General features: G+C 32.0%; 1 protein-coding gene across 4 annotated transcripts; it reads right to left on the bottom strand.

The window, feature by feature from the left end:
- Positions 1 to 510: 510 nt before the first annotated feature.
- LOC306856228 (epidermal growth factor-like protein 7) lies at positions 511 to 17,342 on the bottom strand. Of its 4 annotated transcripts, none has more exons than XM_079395371.1 (9): positions 17,130 to 17,342; positions 11,962 to 12,126; positions 10,585 to 10,710; positions 10,394 to 10,506; positions 10,196 to 10,291; positions 9,352 to 9,543; positions 2,836 to 2,912; positions 1,023 to 1,197; positions 511 to 943 (listed from the first exon to the last, which is right to left on the bottom strand). In XM_079395371.1, exons 2-9 carry the CDS (start codon positions 12,039 to 12,041, stop codon positions 924 to 926), a joined length of 879 nt encoding a protein of 292 aa, XP_079251497.1. In that variant the 5' UTR covers positions 12,042 to 12,126; positions 17,130 to 17,342; the 3' UTR covers positions 511 to 923. The 4 variants fall into 4 exon arrangements, with proteins under 4 accessions (XP_079251497.1, XP_079251496.1, XP_079251498.1 ...); XM_079395370.1 differs by lacking the exon at positions 17,130 to 17,342 and adding an exon at positions 16,206 to 16,514; XM_079395372.1 differs by lacking the exon at positions 17,130 to 17,342 and adding an exon at positions 14,107 to 15,036.
- Between the last annotated feature and the right edge of the window lie 2,120 nt (positions 17,343 to 19,462).

Genomic DNA, 19,462 nt, shown 5'->3' with positions numbered 1-19,462 from the left:
AAAAATAGCATTCACCAATGCTCAATTCACATTCATAATTAGTTATTGCAAAACAGTAATTCACACATTCATGACCTAATTTATATCCACATAATGAAATATTTTGAAATACAAAAATATTTTGAATTGAATTGTTGAATATTTACATAATGTATTTACAAAATATTATTCACAAATGCTCAATTCACATTCACAAAAATAAGTTTATATATTTGCAAACAATAATTCATAAAATTAACCTAATTTATATTCACAAAATGCAATTTGTAAATGCAGAAAAATGTTTTGTGAAATGGAAATTTGGTTGAACATTTGCATACTTAATATATTTAGAAAATATGATTCACAAATGCTGAATTCACATTCACAAAAAATAAACTGATATTTGCAAAAAAAATCATAATTTGTAAATTAGGTTAAGTTGAGTTTTAAAATTTGTTTGCATATTTTATAAATATACTAATTTTGAAACTATTGTGAACTTAATGAACCACAAACTCTAGAAACATTCAAAGTTAAAGCAATTTTATTACAAAAATGTTAACATAAAATTGATACAAAAAAGAAAAGACAATTTTGTATTGTTTTCCCAATAGCGATACTCAGGAAGGACATGAACTTATAAATATGTAAATTTACATTTCTCCTGACTCAAACTTGGAGAGACCATACAGCTGCACTTACACCAAGAATTAAATGAAAGAAATACATAGAAAAATATGACGAAATATACAAGCACCAGCTCATGTGCCAGAAAACTCCATTTTGGCCAAACAGGAGTTTTTTTGTTTGACATTTTGTTTCCCTACATGCTTTTTGAGTGGATTGAACATGCTTAAGGGGTTCAGTGCTGCGGTTGTTCATTTAGACTTCTCAGATATCGTTTTAATTTGTGTCAGAGGATCCAGCCCATCTTTGATCATCTAGTTTTCCTGGCAGGCACCTAATAAAGATGTGTTTGTTATTTTATCAATTGAAACGGATTGTACAGATAAGTTTCATACACACAAATATATGCTTACAGGCTCCGATACGCTCCTCCAGGAATCCGACCTGCTCACTGAGCGAGTCGATGCGGTCTAGTTGCTGCAGAGAATGCGACAGGAAGTTGTTCCTCTCAGGCAGGAAGCTGTTAGTGTCTCCCACACCATCCAAGGGGAAGAGCGTGGTGAAGGGAGCCAGAACCATCTCCAGTTTCTACAGAAAGGAAGGTTTTTTTACATTTGAGTACACTGAAATAATAATTATACAAATGGCAAATATGAGAATATGGTTTTATACAGTAGTACTTACAATAGTTAAACAATACTTCTACGGCATTTATTAATAGTATTAATGTGAATTTCAACATTTACTAATGCATTTTTTAAATCATTAGTTGTTCATTAGGTAATGCAGTGTGAGTGTGAACTAACATGAACAATCATCTTTAACTAACATTAACAAAGATTAATCAATTCTGTAAAAAAGATTAAGCATACCGCTATACTGTAAAAAATATTGTTTCAACTTAAAATAATTTGTTACCCCGCTGACTTAAAATTTTAGTCAACTTGAAATTTTAAGTTACTCAATGTTAATTTAAGGGACAACTGGAATATTTTAGTTGACTAACAAATTATTTTAGTTAGCTACAGCCCCCAAATTCAGCATTCGAGGAGTGCAGATATTTGCCCAAAAACACAATGAAATATTTTACTTTTGTGAAACTTTGCTTGTTTTACTCTGGTTGAGTCTGCGTGCTGCTTGATGACACACAATATTTCATAAATAGGCTTCTTACACTGTAAAAAGTGATAAGTTGACTTGACTTGAATGTAGTAGAAATGTAGAAAAATGTAGTTGCCTTAAAATGATTAAGTAATTAATAATAAAAAAGAATGTTATTGTCAAGTTCACTTAACTTTTTTTTAAATTATTATTTACTTAGTAATTTTAAGGCAACGGGTTTCTTAATTTTTTTAAGTTAAGTCAGCATAACTTTTTACAGTGTATTTTTTGCAGATTTTCTGTATGCATGGATGACATACACTCCAAAATTCGCAAATGCACTGCAGGATTATTAAATTAACTAAAATAAACCATTAAAGAAAATGTTGTTGCTTGAAATAAACATTATCTAAAATTAAATAAAAATAAAAAACATTTAAAAAACAAAAATATATTTTAATTGAAACTTTTTAAAATTTTGATTTTAACTTTAAAGTTTGACTTAATGTACTAAAATAACTAAAACTCGGATTGAAATAAACATTCATAAAAATGAATAAAAAAGGCATAAACACACAACAAATTACCAAATAATGTAGCTAAAATGAAAATGGAAAACAAATACTATTAATAAAAAATTCTAACTATTAATAAAAATTATAATAGTATCACAATGATACTAAACAGATAAAATTACAATGAAAATAAAATATAAATGTCATTTAAATCCAATATTATATCAGTAATGCTAAAATAAGTCACAAACTGTTATTTCATTGAAACTTTAGGCCTTTTTTACAATGCATATTCTGCAGTACGCTAGTATTGTTTTGTTTCTATTTCAATAATGTGAGGTAATGAGTGTGTGCTGCAAGTGTTGTAATTGTTATTTACGAGCAATATCTGCCAAACACACTCTTTTCTGACCAGCAAAGGCAGTTAACGGTCACCTGTATCTGCCTGTGTTTAATGCGTAAGAATCTGTGATGTGTGAGCTTTTAATTATATTATTAGCGAGGCTTTGAACCAGTAAGCTGTTTTGGCAAACGTGCTACAGGTTCCCGTTTGAAGTGGGATGTGTCCCGAGGGTGTGTGTGTGTGTGTGTGTGTGCGCGTGTGTGAGACCTGCTCAAGGAGCTCCACTCTGTTTTTAAGGATCTGAACTTCTTCTGTAACGTTTTCCACCAATCCCAAACCTCCACCTTTAAGAACAAAAGAAATAGAAATTAGAAACACAGAAATTAGAGACGGACCACACACACACACACACACACACACACACACACACACAAAAGTGTTTTAAGCTCCAGGCTTTGAACATAAATAATGCTTATATTCAGCAAGCAACATGCAAACACACAAACTGACTGGGAGCTTTTGTAAGACTTCCAGAAAACACTGTTGTTTTATGTTATATTTCTGTATGTTCTCTGCTTTCATGTATTCGTGATTAATATCCATAGTGATCCCAGAGCAGACCAAAGAGCACAGAGGAATAACAAAAACAGACATAAATAGAAATATGAGAGAGAATGAGTGGAGGGGGTGATAGTCTTGAGGTTTGGCAAGAATGTGATGCAAATACTTTGATATGCGCTTGGGTCCAAAAGTCTGAGACCACTAGAGAAAATGTTTCTTCTTTGATAAAAAAAAAAAAAAATTAAATACAATTTAAATTCAATAAATATTTTAACTTAAAAATGTATATGAATTTATTTCTTTAGTTAAACATTTTTATTTATTTATATGAATTTATTTATTTAGTTTTATTTTTTTAGAATTTTTACATTATTAAATTGTATTTAATTTTTTATTTTATTTTATATTATTAAAGAAATAATGCTTTTGTTGATTAAATTATTTTAGTAAATGCATTTGATTAATTTCTTAAATTATTTAATTAAAATGTTTATTCATGAATATTATTTATATGATTATTTCAAATTATTTATTTATTGAAAATGATGCATTGATTTATTTAATTATTTGTTATCAGATTATTTATTTATGTATTTAGATTTTAATTAAACAATTTAGTAAACATTTATTTATGAAATATTATTGCTTTATAATTATTTATTAAAGAAATAATGCTTTTGTTGGTTAAATTATTTTACTAAATAAAGCATTTTTTAAATTCTTAAATGTATTAAAAATATTTATTAATATATTTTATTCATTTTAAATTTATTTATTGAAAATGATGCATTGATTGATTTAATTATTTGTTAACAGATTATTTATTTAGTTTTTAATTATTAAATTATTTATTAAACATTTATTTATTAAATATTATTGCTTTAATAACAGCAGCACTCAAAGTAACATTAACAAAATATGATTCTTCGGTCTGAATTGTCTAAAATAACATCTGACTGTATTTGCAAATAGTCACTAATTCGCTATTTGTGACCAAGAACGAGAACAAAATCATTTAAATCATTATCAAATTCATGTTTCTTTGCTTAAAATGATTCAAAAACCTACAACTTTCTTCATTTCCAGGATAAAATGAGAAAATGCGAGTTTTGCACCCCACTGTACATGAAATCAGGTCAAATTTCATCACAAGCTCTAGTAAAAGAATAACCGATGACTGTGATTGGTTGTTTTGTGACTAGAAGTGATTGACACCCAATTATATCAGAGCTCAGCCCAGTAAGCCCCACCCCTTAGCAGTTATTCAGAATGTTTTGAGTTGTGAGCTCTAAAAACTAGTCAATGGGTCACACACACACACACACACACACACTGAAACCCAGTCAATCTGTCCCAGATGTGTGGTGTTATGAAGACGTGGGAGCGAGCGAGAGCCGCTGTGTGTGTGTGTGATTTGTGTGTGTGATTTGTGTGAGGGAAAGCAGTGACCCCCAGCAGTCTGAGTTTGATAGATCTGGAATGCGAGCTATGGATCGAGCCAAAACGAAAGCAGGAACAACAGCTACAAATTGTGTCTGGTGGTAGCCTCTGCAAAATCACCATCATCACACAGCTAAACATTCAGCTTCCTGTCCTTCTATCTGATGACACTAATGCAGTTATAAACTCCAGTTTCAGGGGATTTGGGCCCCATAAACTCAACAGAGCATTTGGACATTCATTTATGTGCTCAGAATGACATTATAACTAGAGATAAGGGCAAAGAGCAATGTTCTCTCTCCATATCTTTAGATTTCAACAATTCACTTAAAGAGAAGGAATGACATTCTTAAGCCAAAGTTAAAAATACTGTCTCATTCCACTTAAATGTGAAAATGTGCAAAATCAGCAAGTTTAGTGGAACAGTAAAAAAAAAAAAAAAGCTAATTAAAACAGACAATGCAAGAAAGATATGTTTAAATGACATAACACATTTAAACCTTTAGCATGTATTAATAAATACCTCAATAATATAAAAAATAGTTTGTTTTTGGTACTACAGAAAAACGGTAGTAATCTGGTATTAATTAGCCAACACTGCCATAAACAATTCATTAAAGCTAGAATATATTTTTTTAAATAATGATTTTATAGAATATTTATTTGAATGTTTTATATATTTACACACATATATATATATATATATATATATTTGTATTTTTACATTTTAGTTTGATTTATATTAAATTAGTAATAGTTTTATTAAATTAATGTTTAATTAATTTAAACTGAATTATTTTTTATTCCTTTAATTCTATTTTTACTGTAGCAACAGTAACTAGCAAATAAGATATTTGGTGTAAACTGAATAAAATGAGCTTGCACCTTGAGGTTTGTTGAAAGTATTCTGTTATGTAGCTATTTTAAATGAACATTTTTATTATTTTCAATATATATAATTCATGTAAACTATGGTTACCATAGTAAATATTTGTAAGTGAACTACTCTTCCTGTTCAGTATAAAAATTATTATTATAAAAAATATTTACATGAATCTTATTATTAATAATAAGTAACTGTACCAAATAAAGTGTTTGGTGAAATTACCATGGTTTGATTACCATGGTAAAAAAAGGGGGCTGGTGTTGCTGGTCAGTGAGGCTGATGACAGGTTTAGTGTAATCTGATCTTGCACCTTGAGTCCCAGCGGACATCCCACAGACGGATGCTGATGTGTGAGTGTGACTCCGGGTCAAACTCAACTACACTGGTGCTCAGGGTCACTCAGAGGCTTTCTTAGAAATGTTTTTCTTATGAAAAACAAAGCGTTTCCCTAAAGAAACAGTTTCGGTGACCTTACTACTAGCGTGGATCCAGACATTATTGCTGAGACGTGGAAATGAGCTGCTCTTGTTCAAACTCCAGGAATGTGTGTTTGAGCTCCGGCCAGCAGTCAGAACGAGTGGCGATTATTTTAGCCTGTCGCTAGGAAACCAGACTATCTAGGGCCAGAGGAGATTCTGATCCTGCTGTTATTTTTAAATCACAGACAGATTTGAAATAGTGTAGGGAGAGAAAAATGAAGAAACAAAGAAAAAAGAGAGGAGAGGAGCGAGACGCTGCCAACACAAGCTAGTTTTGGCAAACTAGAGAGACAGACGAACAGAGTATAACGCTCAGCAGTTCTCATAAAGACATTAGACACTTCTCAGCTGAAAGAAACATCCCTAGGCTGACAATTATAAGCATCAGCCGTGATTCGTTCTGCACAGGGTTGTTATAGTTAAAAATAAATTTAATATAAAACTATTAAAACATTTTTGTTAATTGAAATAAAGCTGAAATAAAATATAAATATTACATGAAAACTCAATTAAACTTTTACATCATCTTAGGAAAGTTAAAGCACTAAAATTAACTAATAAATAAAAACTGAACTAAAACTAACTCTTAAATAAAAAAAAATCAATGAAACCTAAATAGTAATATAAAAGAAAAACTAAACAAGAGAGACAGACTAAACTTCAAATGAAAAGTAAAAATATTAAAATTAGTGCTGTCAAACAATTAATCGCATCCAAAATAAACATTTTTGTTTACATAATGTGTGTATACTGTGTATATTTATTATGTATATATATATATATATATATATATATATATACACACACATGCATGTATATATTTTGAAAATATTATGTATTTACATGCATATGTATATTCATATAATTTATATTATTTTAAAATATATTTAATATATAAACATAACCTAAATATATATACACATGCATGTGTGTGTATTTATACATGCATAATAAATATATACAGTACACACATATATTATATAAACAAAAACTTTTATTTTGAATGCAATTAATCGCGATTAATCATTTGACAGCACTAATTAATATCAAACAATTCAAAATATGAATGACTATTTCCAATTTACAACTATTTGACTATTTATTATTAATATTATTTAATGATTATTTCAAATACATATATATAATTATTTAAACTAATTATTAAATAATCATTAAAATAATATTAATAATAATTAAAATAATCTTCAAGCAAAAGTTTAACTGTAATAAAGTAAAATGAAAATTAAAAATGAAATAAAAATAAATCTAATTAGTAAATTGTAATTTATATATGCACTTAAAATAAAAAATAAAATGAAAAACAAAAATATAAAAATTAAAGCTAATTAATATTAATAACATACATTTATGATAATATTAAAATAAAACTTGTTCTGCATGCTGTAATTTTCAAGCAAAGGTTTAGTTGTCATATAGACAAACTAAAACAGAAAGAAAAATAAATTAAACCTAAATAGTGATCTTTAAAATAATAATAATAATAATAATAAGACAAAAACACAACAAAATTACTTAAAATTAAACAAAAATTTTAATAAAAACTTAAAATGAATAATATTAAATAATAATACTAATATTAATAACTTTTAATAATATTAAAATAATAAATATTATAAAAACTAACAACTATTATATATATGTATACACACACACACACACATATATATATATATATATATATAATGTCAAGCAAAAGTGTAGTTGTCATTGTTACATTATTTATTTTATGCTATTTCAACTAAATATTTGTTTTATGTAATACAATGTTTAATGTTATTACAATAATTATAATAAATTAAAATAACACATACAAATAAAATATTATAAATGTGTAATATTTTGATAAAAAAGGACAGCTAAAAATCTGGAGGGACAAAAAAAAAATAGTCAAGATCTGTTTGAAGAAATATAATTCAACTCCACAATCTGTGAAATGACATTATGCTCTTAACAAAGAAGCTCAATGAGAGAGACTGTATTTGTAAGGAAACTGTGTGCAGCTGTTGAATGAGCCGCTGGGTGTTCAGGGGTCTGTTATTGTAGTGTTGAGGTGGTTTTCAGACGGATGTGGTCCAGGTTTGTGGTCGGTCTGTATGTTGTTGCTGAGGTCACCAGTCACAGTGCACTATTACTCACGGTACGAGTTGAGAGTGGCATAGCGCGTACCAAAAGTAATAATGAACCGTGAGGCTGGTCAGGGCTTCACCTGCAGGGGGTGCTAGAGGGGAAACACACTCATATACCGGCGGTATAAAAGCCCACAATTACCCACAATCACACATTTCTGACACTGTAATGAATTAATCCAATTTTTACCTGTGTTTTCAAGACCATTTTTTCTGTACTATTCATCTGAAGTTGTATGCAAGGTTAGAATAAGCGTGTCTCTATTCTTTTGAAAGCAGTGTGTAAAAAGTGCTGGGATTTTCAGTGGATTTGAGAAGTAGGCATCTGTGCATGCTTTTTGGGTTAATATTGCCCACAATGCCTTGTGCAATGGAAAAGCAGGAATCTGAGACTGTCCTCTTCCCACACATTCAGTTGCAGAAAAGTGGTCAGGAATATGGGACCGAAACGGTTTATAAATGTATGAACTTATGATGAATTATAGGCTAATGCATCCAGATGTATGCAAACAGGGATCTGTGGTATTATAATGTGTCCCAATGCTTGCATACTTAAAAGTATGTCATTTATGTCCTGATATCGTCACAAACAAAGTATATAGTTGTAGTGTGTATTAGAAATAAGCAAACTGAGGTGCAACATATACACTTGTTTAAATTAAAATAATTTAATTATTAAATATATGTATTTAAATATGAATATATTTAAATAAAACATTTATGAATATATTTAAATATAGTTAAATATAAATTAAAATCATAATAATGAATAAAAGTTATTGGTTTTGCAAAAATAAAATGTTAATTTGGACAAACTTGTTCTATGGACTTATGCTTTAATGCTTTAAATTAAAATAATTAAATTAAATATATGATTATGAATATATATTTAAATATAACAAAATAATAAAACAATAAATCTAATTAAAATGAATTAATTAGCAAAAATAAAATGTTAGGGTTTTATTTATGCTTTACTGTTTTAATAACTACAATTAAATATTTAAAAATAAAATAAATAATAAATCTCATTAAAAATGAATTCTTTTGCAAAAAATGAAATATTACATTACTATAAAAAAATATATATTATATTGTTATAAATATTATATATCAAAACTTTTTTGTAAAGAAATTCATGTCTGGAAATTCTGTCTGGAGATTCATCGTTCTTATATCTATTACTCGGAGTTTGAGTGTTAAGCCAGTGTGGATGATGGGTCTCTACATCAGTATGTCTGCGGTTGATGATAATGTCTACATGTCTTACCAGCATGGTTTCTGGATGAGCGATCGTCTGCTTTTGGAGGCCCGGTGGGCGGCAGGGAGGGAGCAGGAATTCTAGAACACGTTATTTCATCTTCAGCCAGACTGAATCCGTCCTGACACACACACCGATAACTCCCCACCGTATTCACACACTTCTGTGAGCAGCGATGACCTTCCTGACACTCATCCACATCTGACAGAGAAAGACAGCTTTTGAAATATGCCTTTTAATCATAAAATCTTCAGTATTTCCCCCCCAAAAACCTACTTACAATGATAGTAAAGCTTTCTTGCACTATAACGTCAAAATGAAGTGTCTCATTTCAAAGCATTTTTATAATTATATATTTACCAAAATTGTAAAATTATTTAGATATTTATTACCATTTTATAAAATTTTTATTACATTTTAAATGTGTTTTTTTTTATAATAAAAAACAAGAAAAGCCCTGTTTTAATATTAAATACTATTTTGTTTTTATAAATATAATTTTAAATGTTGTATATAATATTTAAAAAAGTATAAAATATTAAAATATTTTTTTAAAATATTAATATTTACACAATAAATAATTTAATAATTTACAGGGCTTTTCTTGCTCTTTTATGTTTAATATATATATATATATATATATATATATATATATATAAAACCAAAAAGCAAAAGAAGCAGTTTAAAATAAATATACAAAGCAAAAATAATCTCAAATTGTGTTTATTTATTTGTATATGTATATTTGTTGGTTTTGTCCATGGACATCAATCCTTTGTGTATGCAACTCCGTTTATACAGCATGTGCCATAAGCATAACTGTAAATGAACATTTGTGTGTATTTTTAAGTACCTGTTTGACAGTATCGTCCCGTCCATCCTTTTAGACATGCACAGTGATTAGGCCTTACACACGAGCCTCCGTTTGCACAAGACTGCTCACACACCGCTAGAGAGAGAGAGACATATGTAAAAATACACACACATGCACTTATAAATCCAAGAGAAAACACATTTAGGCCTCAGGTTATGCAGTATGGTGTCCGTTTACCTTGGTTACAGTTGTGTGAATGCATGCGTCGCCATCCCGGACAGCATTCTGGGTAAATGTGTACATTAGAAGCTGCTCTGCTCACCTGCCTGTAAGAAACCCTGTAGATTGTCCTGTAAAACACACAGTCCAGTGAAACGCTGATTCATTATTAAGTATAATATGTATTTTGATGTGTTTTGTGTTCTTACTTGTACGTGCTACACATGCGGTGGTTTTGGCACATGGTGATGTAGGGTTTGTGTACGGGCTGAAGAAACGACTCTGTGCTGTAAGACACACGATGACTCCAGGCATCTCCAACACACACTCTCCTCCTGAAACACACACACACACACAATTATACACAAACACACAAATACTGCTTATATATACACACTACTGTTCGAAAGTTTGGGGTTGGTAAGATTTTGATGTTTTTGAAAGAAGCCACTTATGCTCACCAAAAATACAGTAAAACATGTACAATTATGAAATATTATAACTGTTTTCAATAAATTTTAAAATGTAATTTATTTCTACGATGCAAAACTGAATGTTCAGCATCATTACTCCGGTCTTCAGTGTCACATGGTCCTTCAGAAATCATTATAATATGCTGCTCAAGAAACCTTTCTATCAATGTTGAAATCAGCTATGCTGCTTAATATTTTTGTGGAAACCATGATATACTTTTTTCAGGCTTTTTTGATGAATAGAAAGCATTTATTTGAAAGAGAAATGTTTTATAACATTATAAATACATTTACTGTCACTTTTGATCAAAGTAATGCATCCTTGAATAAAAATAAAAAACCTGACCCCAAAGAGTAGTATGTAAATAAAGTTGAAGTCAAAAGTTTACATACACCTTGCAGAATCTGCAAAATGTTAATTATTTTACCAAAATAAGAGGTTTCATACAAAATGCATGTTATTATTTAGTACTGACCTAAATAAGATAAGATATTTAACATAAAAGATGTTTACATATAGTCCAAAAGAGAAAATAGCTGAATTTATAAAAATGACCCTGTTCAAAAGTTTACATACACTTGATTCTTAATACTGTGTTGTTACCTGAACGATCCACAGCTGTGTTTCTTTGTTTAGTGATAGTTGTTCATGAGTCCCTTGTTTGACCTGAACAGTTAAACTGCCTGCTGTTCTTCAGAAAAACCCTTCAGCTCCCACAAATTCTTTGGTTTTCCAGCATTTTTGTGTATTTGAACCCTTTCCAACAATGACTGTATGATTTTGAGATCCATCTTTTCACACGGAGGACAACTGAGGGACTCATATGCAACTATTACAGAAGGTTCAAACGCTCACTGATGCTCCAAAAGGAAAAGCCATGCGTTAAGAGCCGGGGGGTGAAAACTTTTGAACAGAATGAAGATGTGTCCATGTTGTTTTTGCATCAAAAGCTTTGCTGTCCATCAGTTGTAACCGGACATGACAGTCTGATGTAATTAGCTGCTATTATAGGCGTTGACCTTTAACCTTATATTGACCCCTGACCCCTGAGGCCTTAGAGCATGAGAATTGACATTTCCTGACACTAGAGACGCTACAGTGTGTGCATTTACCCGTGGTGACCGTGAATCTGAGGCGTGCCGGTCACATGCAGGAGAAACAGAGAGGAGGAGAGCAGCACTGCTGTGTACATCTCTCTCTCTCTCTCTCTGTCTGTCTATCTGTCGCTCGCTCAGGTGAGTGTGGCCACCTCAGGTACAACCAACTCTAACAGCTACCTGAGATAGATAGATAGATAGATAGATAGATAGATAGATAGATAGATAGATAGATAGATAGATAGATAGATAGATAGATAGATAGATAGATAGATAGATAGATAGATAGATAGATAGATCATTATTTTCAAAGTAATATAGGTAACATATTATATATATACACATATACTGTGTGTGTGTGTGTGTGTGTGTATGTATGTGTATATATATATATATATACACACACACATTTAAAATAATGTATAATACTAACAATGATATATGATAATAATTATAAAATACATGTTATGACATGAAATGAGCATATCAGAGCACAGTATTATCCTCAGATCTGAGCATTTAGCTAGTATTTAGGAAATGCTATTTATGCAGTAACAGCTGGATCCCATCATACATACAACACACAACTGTTCTTCAGACAGACATTAAGAATTAAAACATGCATTTATAACCATTCTGCAAAAGTACACAGTTATGACCCGTTTCATGTTTAAACGAGAGAGTTAATGCACTTTTAAAGGCAGAGAATCAGAGACAATTAATCATCATTAAGAAGTGCATATATTGCAAATCACAGTGGATTGAACTGAACATGAACATTCTGAGAAATCTGTGTAAATACACACATAAATACACGTTTTCATTTATAACGGTAAGGTTGATTTAGAAGTAAAATCAGTCAGGTTATAACTCATAATGCAGCTAAAATGTCATTTTTATTTCAGGTTATACAGGTATTAAATATTATTTTCATAAAAACATGGCTTTGATTACTGAAACAGCGTTGTCCTACCACACACATGCATGTACTTTATTTCTTCACAAAGCCAACTATATTAAAAGTCATTTCTCTTCATGAGTTGATCTGAACGTGAGCATGTACACACACACACGTGTTCTCTCATCTTGAACAGCTTACAGTAATCATTAGGTTATTGCTGCTTGAATGAGTTCAGGTTTAGAGCGCGGTATAAAACAGATCTCTGTACTCCCCGGAGAGCTTTTGACAACAACCCTAAAGCTGCAGCTATTATACCTACCACACCTGTGTGTGTGTGTGTTTGAGTAAAAAGCACTTTAAACGAGCTCTCGTCTTATATTTTCTGGAGATTAACGACCCATCTTACTCCTGTTCTGTGTTTAATGATTTTGTCCTGTGTGTGGGATGGTAAAGTCTGCACTACGTTTTTGGATTTACCTCAGGGACAGAATGAGTTAGCGAGCAAAACTTGGTGCGTTTATTTTTAGACATTAGAAAACTTTCCAAATGTGACTAACAAGACCCAATTACAGTTTTATAGACAACTTTGTAAAACATCACAACTCTCAATGTAAAGGTTGTTTTAAATAAGGCAGCAAAAATCAAAGATAGCCTACTACGTAATGCTGAGGCAGAATATCACAGACAAAACAATCCCAGAATGCATTGCAAGAAGATTAATTAAATACCAAAACATACTTTAATGAAAAGAAGTGCACTTACAGTTGCTGTATTGTAAAATGTGTGTACTTGTAGTGTACTTCAAATTGTATATATATATACACCCAAGATGGCAGAGGGAATGAGAATTACTTGTGTGTTTCATTCAGTACCAAAATGAATGGATAGAAACTTAATGTATTTAAAAATGAACCCAGATTACCCAATAGGCCTATTAGTATTTTTATGCTTATTTAAGCATTGTGTTGTTAGCTTAGCAACATGCTAACATCACAGAATTTCAGCTGAAATGAAAGGATTGTGGGTCAGATAGTGTTTTGACTTGTCTGTATTGAGTTGGCCGGCCCACCGCAGAGCGTCCGACACCACAATGAGGCAGTAAAGTGGTTTAGGACTTCTGGATGACTTTCATACAGATCTCCTGCCAAACGCTTAATGGTTTCTACAGGACTGTACCTACAGGCTGTTTCAGTTACAGACGCTGTATATGTGTGCGTCTCCCACAATTAATCTGATCGCCGTCATGTGTAAACTCTTACCACGTATCGTATGTAAATGCTGCCAGATCTCTGAATCAAGCTCTCTGAAAAGCAGTGTGTGTAACACATTGTGCATCTCATAATTGTGCTGTGATGCGGCAACACCAATAGATTTGCACTAAATGAGTCTTTCAAGTAAGATGAGGGATGATAATTAGCTATTAAATAGTTAAAGGATTAATTCACCAAAAAAAAATTAATTTGCTGAAAATGCACTCATCCTCAGGCCATTTAAGATACAAATGAGTTTGTTTCTACATCAGATTTGGATAAATGTAGCGTTACATCACTTGCTCACCAATGGATCCTCTGCAGTGAATGGGTGCCGTCAGAATGAGAGTCCAAACAGCTGATAAAAACATCACAATAATCCACACCACTCCAGTCCATCAATTAAAGTCTTGTGGAGGGAAAAGGTGCGTATATTTGTTAGAAACAAATATATTAAAGCATTTTAAGAGTTCATAATCATTAATAATGCTTCCACCAGTGAAAAAGTCCATTCACCGTTGTCCTCTCACATTAAAATCCACTAACATGTTTGTTTAGAACTGTTTTGGACTTGTTTGATCTGTGTGTATTTCACTCCTGATCCAGATGAGAAGACTTTTTCACTGAAAGAAGCAATATTGTGGATAGAGGACTTGTATTTTTGCTGGAAGCAAAGTTTAAAAAAAGTCTTAATAATGGATTTGTTTCTTACAAACATGCAGCTTTGTGCTTCACAAGATGTTAATTGATGGACTGGAGTGGTGTGGGTTACTTGTGGATTATTGTGATGTTTGGACTCTCATTCTGACGGCATCCATTCACTGTAGAGCATCCAATGGTGAGCAAGTGATGTAATCTAATCTCTCCAAATCTTTTCTAATGAAGAGACATCTTGAATGACCTGAAGATGATGAGATACATTTCCATTGCTGGGTGAACCTTTAAGGAAGAATAAAGAATAAAACTGAATAAGAATAAAAAATAAAATGGTGCAAACTTCCAGCATTTCCATCAACATCATTAAATCACAATAACAGAGCAACAAGTGTACAGTGCAAAAAAAAAAAAGCTCACTCAGCATTTTTGTCTTGTTTTACAGTAAAAACATCTATACATTCTTAAATCAAGATTCAGTTACTTGAGACGCAAAATGACATGTCTTGTTTTCTGAAAAAAAAGATCAAAATTAAGTGAATTTATGCTTAAAACAAGAACAAACATTGTAAGCTGCAGATATTTTTCTTCTTTTAAACAAATTCACTGAAGTTTTGATATTTAATTGTGTAAATGCATCTTGTTTTAGGAATTTTCAGATATTTGTAAAAGTAAACAAGACCAAAAAACAAAGTGTACATTTAAACAAAATGCCAAACTACAAACAAAAAAAAAAAAGCCTCAAAATTAATTAAAAACTCTGTATGTCAACACACACCGGCATTTAGATCCACATCACTGCATATAATCACAAATAATGGCACTAATTAGAAGCGGAAGCAGTTAAGACTAACCAGAAGGCCAGTGTTTAGTGTGTGTGCTTATATTTGGAATGAAATACTAGCATACTGCTTAGTGTGCAGTATATACTGCATACTATTTCTTAAACAGTAGTATGTGAAACTAAATGCAATATATCATGCAAATGCATTTATAATAGTTTCAAAAAGCAATTGCAAAAACCAATTCATCACTGGAAACAGAAGATCAAGTCAAGTACATTGCATTGTGAGATAATGCGCACTACAGGATGCTGTTTGGTTATGCGAGTATTGTACTCAAACTATGCACAGTATGCATGCTACATAATTCAAATAATAAGAGAAGGATGCAATTCTGAACAGAGTTTGTTGTAAGTATAGTATGTAGTTTGGCCGCTTTATCGATAAACGACCAGCAGGCGGCGCTGTTTCTCTAAAACATTATATGCGACTATTCACAGATTCCAGAGTTGATCCAGTTCAGTCTAATCTAATTATAATTATAGTAACACAAACGCACACATAATGACCTGTACTACGCTGATGCATGCCCAAATAAATAATAATGAAGTGCAGATGCATGCATGAATTTACATAAACAATTTAAAATCAAATATGTGTACAATGACTCACTGAATCACTCGTATGCACGAGATTAACCGCTCGTGCGTGGATGTAAAAAGGGAAAGAAAAAGACTGGTCCCCCGGCGCGTCCCAAAAACAAAGTTTCCCACCAAACTCAGAGGCCAGGGCTGGAATAATCTTATAAATAGTCCAAAAACACACATGTGCCCAAACTCGCTCTGGCAATTCCTGCGCGCGCCTCCCGTGGCTCGGCTCTCCGTGTTTAGGAGTTTTTTGCACACTCAGTTCTCTCACAACTGTCAAAGCGTGCAGGGGGGTAACCTCACCACTACTGCCCCTCCTTCACCGGGACGTCCCGGGAGAAACACTCACGCAAGAGCTCACGGGAGACGTCACCCGCAGCAGTCATTCCTTTATTAATAAATCAATAAAGCAATACCTATATTTATAAACACTACTAGTCACTATCTGACTGAATTTATGAATAGTTAAATGCTTGAAATTAGGTTTGTAGACCAATATTTGCCTAAAATGCCTGCGCATGTCTTCCCGATCATTAAAAAAAGTTGATATATTTGTGTTTGTGTATAATAAAAACTATTTCATTTTATAAATTATAATATATATATATATATATATATATATATATATAACATTTAAAAAGCTTCCCCAAAAATCACATCTTCTAAACTGTTATAAACTATTTTTCGTTAAAACTATTTTAATAATTATTAAAAGTTTTTAAACTTTAATAGCCTATATTTAGCTAAGTATTTCATTTTTTTAAGTGTTTCCAAAAACAGATAGGCCTAATTTGACATCGTCCGCTTAAATAGTTATGAAACTTTAATTTCATATATCATTCATACTGAATTGTATATGAAGTGCTCCATATATAATGTTCAAAGGCTTACCGAAAGTGTAATCAAAGAAAATCCCCATGCAGATATAAATACACATTCACACACTCACCCTGTTAATAAAATCACGTGATGTCGCGCTGAGCTCGAGGCCATTTGATCCACCTGTTGCGCGCTCTGACGCGCTTCTCCATGGCCACCATTTCTTATAAACTCTTCTTTTCTCTGATAAAGAGCACCGTGCGGTCAAAATCTCGATGCTCCCCTTGATCCGACTGGCGAGGAATGAGATGCTTTTGGGCGTTTTTCTCCTGCTTTTTATTCCGCGCTTCCTGTGGAACTCAGGAATTTGATGGACAATCCCAAACCGGAAATCCTGCAAGTGTTTGGAGCTGATAAACCCTCTGGCTGCACAAACACTCCCCTCATGCCCCTCAAGTCCCTCTACGGGTAATCACGTCTCTGTCGGACCACAAACACACTGTGATGATCTGCAGAAACAGCACCAGTTTGGCCCTGTGATTTCAACTGCTAATATCAGGAATATCCTTGGAAAATATACAAGAATATGGAAGTGGGACAATGCAAGTGGCACCTTCAGGAGAGTCCTGTCTGATTTGACCCTTAAAATTACACTTGCTGATGTAGCCTGGATTAATTATTGCCATACTGTCATGCACTACAGCTTGGGCTTTTCAAATAAATAAAGCAATAAATTAATACTTTTATTCAAATGTATTAAATTGATCAAAAGTGACAGTAAAGGCTTTAACATTGTTATTAAACAACTGTAAAATATATTAAAATAAATGTAAAATTATAAGAATATTTCACTATGTATGTGTGTGTGTGTATATATATATATATATATATATATATATATATATATATATAGTAAAACAAAATAATTAATAATAATAAATAGAAAAGAAAATCTCAGCCAGCAATATCTGTGGAATATACTAGATTTTAGTAATTATTTAAGTCATAACATAAATCGTGATCATGATGTTTTAAAGATTAGGCTTCTTAACTCGGGGTTTTCAGAGAATACTGTCTCTTGGTTCTCAAACTATCTTAGTGACAGAACCCAGTGCATTAAGCATGATGGTGTTCAATCTGGTATTTTACCAATCCTTAAAGGGGTTCCACAAGGCTCTGTGTTAGGCCCTCTTTTATTTACTATTTATATAAATAACCTTGATCGGCATGTGTCTGATGCAAACTTTCACTTTTATGCAGATGACACAGTTATTTACTGCTGTGCACCCTCTCTTAAACAAGCCATTGCACATTTACAGAATGCTTTCACTGTGGTCCAAAACACTTTGCTACAGCTGAAACTTGTGCTCAATGCAGACAAAACCAAACTTATGCTCTTCACGGACCCTCGGAATAGACCACTGAATGTTCCCTCAGTGATTACTCTTGACGGACGTGAAATACAGACTGTTACAACTTATAAGTATCTTGGTATTGTTATTGATGATTGCCTATCATTTAAGCCTCATGTTCACTGTCTAGTGAGAAAGTTGAGGCTAAAATTGGGTTTTTACTTTCGAAATAAGCTGTGCTTTTCTTTTAATGTTAAAAAACGGTTAGTGGCATCCACTTTTTTATCTGTGCTGGACTATGGTGATATATTATATACGCATTCATCTGTTCAATGCCTTCATATGATTGACGCAGCCTATCATGCATCGCTGAGATTTTTTACTAATTGTAAAGCTCGCAGCCACCACTGTGAGCTGTACTCTCGTGTAGGCTGGTCTGCTCTGGCCACACGGAGGCTCTGTCATTGGTATACATTTATATATTAGGCTATTCTTGGTGTGCTTCCATCCTATTTATGTTCACTTCTTATGAAAAAAAGTGCTGGCCGTTACTCTCTCCGTTCTCAGGCTGTTGTCTTGTTTTCTGTCCCACATGTCAGTACTGAGCTGGGTAAAAGGGACTTTGTTTATTCTGCACCCTTTACATGGAATTTGCAGCAGAACAACTTAAAACTTAGTAAATTGATTCCTTTGAGTGTTTTTAAGTTAAGAATGAGATGTTTTGAGTTGGACTCCCTCACATGTCAATGTTTTTAATTGAGATTTCATTGTAAGTGCATAATTGGCTTTCAAACTGTTTCTATTAATTTATTAGTCTTTATTTTCATGTTTTTTGTGTGTCTCTGTATGTATGTAATGATGTGATGTAATTCAGCTGCCTATCTTGGCCAGGTCTCCCTTGTAAAAGAGATTTTTAATCTCAATGGGCTTCTCCTGGTTAAATAAAGGATAAATAAAAGTAAAAAAGTCTTTCCAAAAAACATTTATCACAAAAAAACAAAAAAAACTGGTATGCGCTAAAAAATATTTATTCCTAAATTTAGATTTATGTATTTGAATTGCATATAAAATTTCCAACCATTTGGATTACACAGTTTTAACATACAACAAG

This window comes from Barbus barbus (genome assembly GCF_936440315.1).
Source record: "Barbus barbus genome assembly, chromosome: 36".
NCBI classification, from domain to species: Eukaryota; Metazoa; Chordata; class Actinopteri; order Cypriniformes; family Cyprinidae; genus Barbus; species Barbus barbus.
Note: the sequence above shows the minus strand (reverse complement) of the source record. Positions and strands in the feature narration are given on the sequence as shown.

Bases quoted from the DNA above. Each gene is read 5' to 3' on its own strand.
- LOC306856228 (XM_079395371.1), bottom strand. From the start codon at position 12,041: ATGTACACAGCAGTGCTGCTCTCCTCCTCTCTGTTTCTCCTGCATGTG. The intron at 2,913-9,351 runs GTAAGACATGTA...TTGTTCTTAAAG, and splicing joins CTCATCCAGAAACCATGCTG to GTGGAGGTTTGGGATTGGTG. The intron at 1,198-2,835 runs GTCTCACACACG...TCCTTTCTGTAG, and splicing joins GAGTGGAGCTCCTTGAGCAG to AAACTGGAGATGGTTCTGGC.